Below are 4,662 nucleotides of genomic sequence, written 5' to 3' on the forward strand. Positions count from 1 at the left end.
TAGCTTCAGGTGTCTAGTGATACTTGGTTTATTAAAAATTTATGACTGTGTGTGTGGTTTGTGGTTTGTTTTTATTTTTTTGAGACAGTTTTTGACTGTGTTTTTTAGACAAACTCTTACCATGTAGCTAAGGCTGGGCTTGAATTCACAATCTTCTAGCTTTAGGGCCCCAAGTATACACTACACACTAGCTCATTAAATAATTTCTGATACTTTATTAAATTATTCTAGTGTTTTTTTTCCAAAAACTACAGAGGCATGTACAAAGTGTTCATCATAAGCGATGCCCTGTATTCAAAGCAAATCTACTAAGATGAAATTTCCTATGCAAAAAGCTAAATATTAAATTCTATTCTGCAATGAAGCCTTTCATAGTTCAGATCCAGAAGTGACAGGACTTGAGGAGGAGATGGGAAGACACCTGGAAGTATTTAGTATGCTTACATGTGACATCCATGTTGCATAGTGTTGCATTAAATTTCAGAATATATATCATAGTTCAGGTTTAATTTAACTATGTATACTGTATCTAATTTAACTTTATCTCACTAGTTAACATTAAAAATTATAATCCCTGGACTGGTCTCAGTGAGAAAAGATGCACCTAACCCTCAAGAGACTTGAGGGCCCAGGGAATTGGGAGGCTTGATGAGGTGGAGTTACATGGGGAGACATACTCTTGAAGACTGGGGAGGAGGTATAGGATGAGGAACAGTCAGGGGATGAACAGGGGGGGCAACAATGACTGGACTGAAAAAAAGAGGTAAATAATAAAAAATTATAATAATGCTGTAGTATTAATATTGTAATTGTTTAAATGTGTATTAAACTGATATGTAAATCTCCTATCATATTCTAAATTCCAAGGTTTCAAACTGATTCTGCAAGCATTTCTTCAGAAAACTATAATCTCCATATTTGTAGAGATTCCCTTACTAATAAATGTAAACAGATGATGTCAGTTTCTTGGCCACTTTTCTTTCTTTTTTAAATACTAGTTTCTAAAGATAGATACTTTATGATGCAAAGAATATTATAAGTAAATATTATGGATATATTCAGTTAAATCACTAGGAGTTAACTGGCATGACTATTTAGTTGCATGGTTCTCACATCATTTCTCATTTGGAGATAAACTCAGTGGTTAATTACTCTCTCTGCTGCCATTCAATTACTCATCTCAAGCAATTATATTCCTGAATTCCAAAGAGCAAGTCCTAGGCATCTGCCTCTGGAGCATTAGTTGGCACTCTTGTTCACAGGCTGGGCTGAGCCAAATGCTTAAACTTTATCAAAGAAAGACATGCTTCTCTGAGACACTCTGTTGCAGACTTCTGAGGAAGGAGGAGACTTCAAACATCCAACTGTCTCTCTAGTAGCAAATCTCTTCATAGCTGACACTGAGTCCTGCCTTTAACTGGAGAGCAGGAAAGAGTTATCTAGGAAATTACTACTGAACAGTATTTGCTTACATTACAGAACCATACAACCCCTGAAGGACTCTCCTTTTTAAACATTTGCCTGGGCTCATATCTCATTATCTAAGGTTTAGAGAGAGAAAGTCTAAGGATACAGAAGGATGTAAGGGTCTATAATACCAATTCATCCTCATCATCTATCTTCAGAAGAGATAAGGTGAAAGCCTTGCAGATCTGTACACATCCTCTCCACTGATTATTGTCCATGATGAAATAATAACACTTCATGCCAGAGCAGAACCAGTGGCCTTCCACTCGTTTGCCTACAACAGAAAGAGTGAATGATTAAAGTTCCTATTTTCTGATATTCTGATATCAAAGTGATGTTTATCATTAAACATCTCTAAGTAAGTAAGATCTCACAGCTCTTAGAAAATGAGGTTATAGAATTCCCACAGACCCCTTCACACCCATCCCCTGCGCAGCATTGTTTATCACAGTAGAAATGGTAGAGAAAATTTAGCACATACACTCAAGGGAATACTATTTAGCCTTTAAAGTGAAATAAAGCCTGTCAATCATGATATTTTATTGCTATAATGCCAGGACAAGAGGATCACTACCAGTTTGAGGTCATTCTAAGCTGAGTAGTAAATTCCTGGACAGCCTGGGCTATATAGTACATTTCAAGTCAACCAGAGCTACAGAATGAAACCATGTCTCATACACAACCCCTCCCCCCTAAAAGAAGAGATCCTGAAAAAAAATGTGATCAACTGTGCAGTAGGGTCTCCCAGGCAACACCTGCCTGCTGCTCACTTTGTGTCAGGATGTAGGGTCTATTATAAGGAAACTAGCTACTAAGGTCTTTGTAATCTCCTCTCTTTCTCACAAATATGTAAAAAAATCCTTCAGAGAAGCATGGATGATTGGAGACTGTCATGCAAAGTGAAGCATGTCAGCAGCAAGTCCAGCCTCTGTGATTCCAATCAGATGAGGTTTCTAACCCAGTCCAACTCTAAGAAGCAGAGGCTTGTGACACACCAGGGGCTAGAAGGCATGGAATGAGCACTTGCTGCTCAGAGGTGGTATATGGAGTGTGGAATTCTGGATCTGAAGTAATGCACAGTGCTCACAGGGGTACATATGCTACTTGGAGCTATGCTGTAGTCTCTGTTATATGCTCTTGCCTTAAGGGACACATAAATATCTTTTTGAATGTGATAGTCTTGTGATTGAGGAAAGGCCTTCAAGGGTATGTATCCTCACATGCCCAAAGGTGGCAAATTGAGTACATTAAAATGTGTGTAATGTATATGGTATCAACATCTCAAGTATGATTATTTTGCTTGGTAGGATTCTGGGAATGGCCATGGTCTATCAGTGAACTTTAACACCAACCTTTGCTTTTCTAGAAGGAGGTATCACAATGTTACTCAGGCTGGCCTGGAATTTATTAGGCTTCACTACTAGACCTGAGCCCTGGAGCAAAATTAATCCCCCTGCCTAGCCTCCTGAAAGAAAATCTATGCTCATACTTTCTTCAGTGATATGACCTGGAATGCTCTTTGCCCCTTTATCTTCATCACTGAAGCTTAGATACACACTTGGTGCCACACAGTTCCTTTTCCAACCCTCATGGATCACACCAGCATCTCCACTCTCACTTGGTTGAAGGGAATGGACAAACCCTCTTCTACCAACACTGTGTCTTTCATTTTCAAAATCACCATTTTCACTTCCACTCAATGCTTCATCAATGTAACCATCACTTGAATCAGAAAGAGAAAGATAATGCTTGTTAAATTGTCCCTTAGCAGACTCAGAATTCTATAAAATATTCACCACTTCTTGGACTGAGTAGCAAGTTTACCTCACCTTTTAACCTGTTGAAGTACTCAGTTCATTACCTGCCTGCTTCATGGTCAGTTTTACCCCTAAATCACTTCAAATACAATCAAGTAGCCTGCCTGGGACAGCCTGCAGAGGTGAGTTGCACATGGCCCCCGAGCCCCACTGTCTATCTCTGGACTTGCTCTTAAGTCTGGAGGACCCCTGATATCCTGCTTACTATGGAAACCTTCTGTGGCCCCAAGACTATCAAGCTTGGAATCCTGCTCTACCAATCACATGCAATCAAATCTATCTGCATGCGAATTAGGTCCAACTGGACACAGCCTGCAGAGTAAGGTCCACCCAGGACACAGCCTGAAGACTGGGGTCTGCATGAGAAACAGCCAGCAGACTCTGGTATTCTGACCTCAATTTTCTGATCCATGGCTTTTCCCAAGATTCAGGGTGACATGGAACCACCAGAACCCAGCTATCCTGGAACACATCCTGGATATCCTAATGAAACTGAAGCACAAGAAGAGGATCCTAAATCCAATCTTATAAAAATAATAGAGGCCTTTAAAGAGGACATGAATAAATCCCTTATGGAAATACAGGAAAATTTACACAAACAGATAGAGGCATTAAAAAAGAAGCAAATAAATATAAAGAAATACAGGAAAATATAATCAAACAGATACAGTATTTGAATAAAACTGTATGACATGAAAATAGAAGAAATTTAAAACACACAAATTGAGTCAATACTGGAAATAGAAAACCTAAGAGAGTAAGAACTACAGTGCATGCATCACTAAAGGAGTACATACAGGAGATGAGAGAATCTCAGATACAGCAGATGCAATAGAAGAAATCAATATATCAGTCAAACAAAATGTAACATCTAAAAAGTTAATAACACAAAACACCCAGGAAATTTGGGACACTATGAAAAGACCAAACTTATGGAATAATAGGAATAGGAGAAGATTCCCAGCTCAAAGGCTCAGAAAACATCCTCAAAGATGATAACAAAGAAAATTTCCATAACCTAAAGAAATACATGTAAACTTTAACCAAACCAACAAAAAGACAGAGAGACCATATCCAAATATACAAAATCAAAATTGAAAAAGAAGACATAACAACAGACACTGAGGAAATTCAAAGAACAATAGGTCTTATTTTGAAATCCTATATACTACAAAATTCAAAAACCTAAATTAAGTGGATGATTATCTAGATAGATACTATTTACCAAAGTTAAATCAAGATCAGGTAAACTATCTGAATAGTCCTATAACACCTAAGGAAATAGAAGCCATCATTAAAAGTCTCCCAACCAAAAAACAAAACACACACAAAAAAACAAAGAAAAACCAAAAACAAAACAAAACAACAACAACAAAAA

At 37.9% G+C, this 4,662-nt stretch overlaps 1 protein-coding gene across 1 annotated transcript in view; it reads right to left on the reverse strand.

Moving 5' to 3' along the window:
* The window catches only part of LOC116100013 (killer cell lectin-like receptor 2), a 22,709-nt gene that overhangs the window by 10,383 nt on the left and 7,664 nt on the right, over positions 1–4,662 (reverse strand). The window contains 1 exon segment of the mRNA XM_031384071.1: positions 1,599–1,741. Within this exon segment, the coding sequence (XP_031239931.1) occupies positions 1,599–1,741 (143 nt within the window).

The sequence above is a fragment of the Mastomys coucha genome, unplaced genomic scaffold (genome assembly GCF_008632895.1).
Source record: "Mastomys coucha isolate ucsf_1 unplaced genomic scaffold, UCSF_Mcou_1 pScaffold20, whole genome shotgun sequence".
Lineage (NCBI taxonomy): Eukaryota > Metazoa > Chordata > Mammalia > Rodentia > Muridae > Mastomys > Mastomys coucha.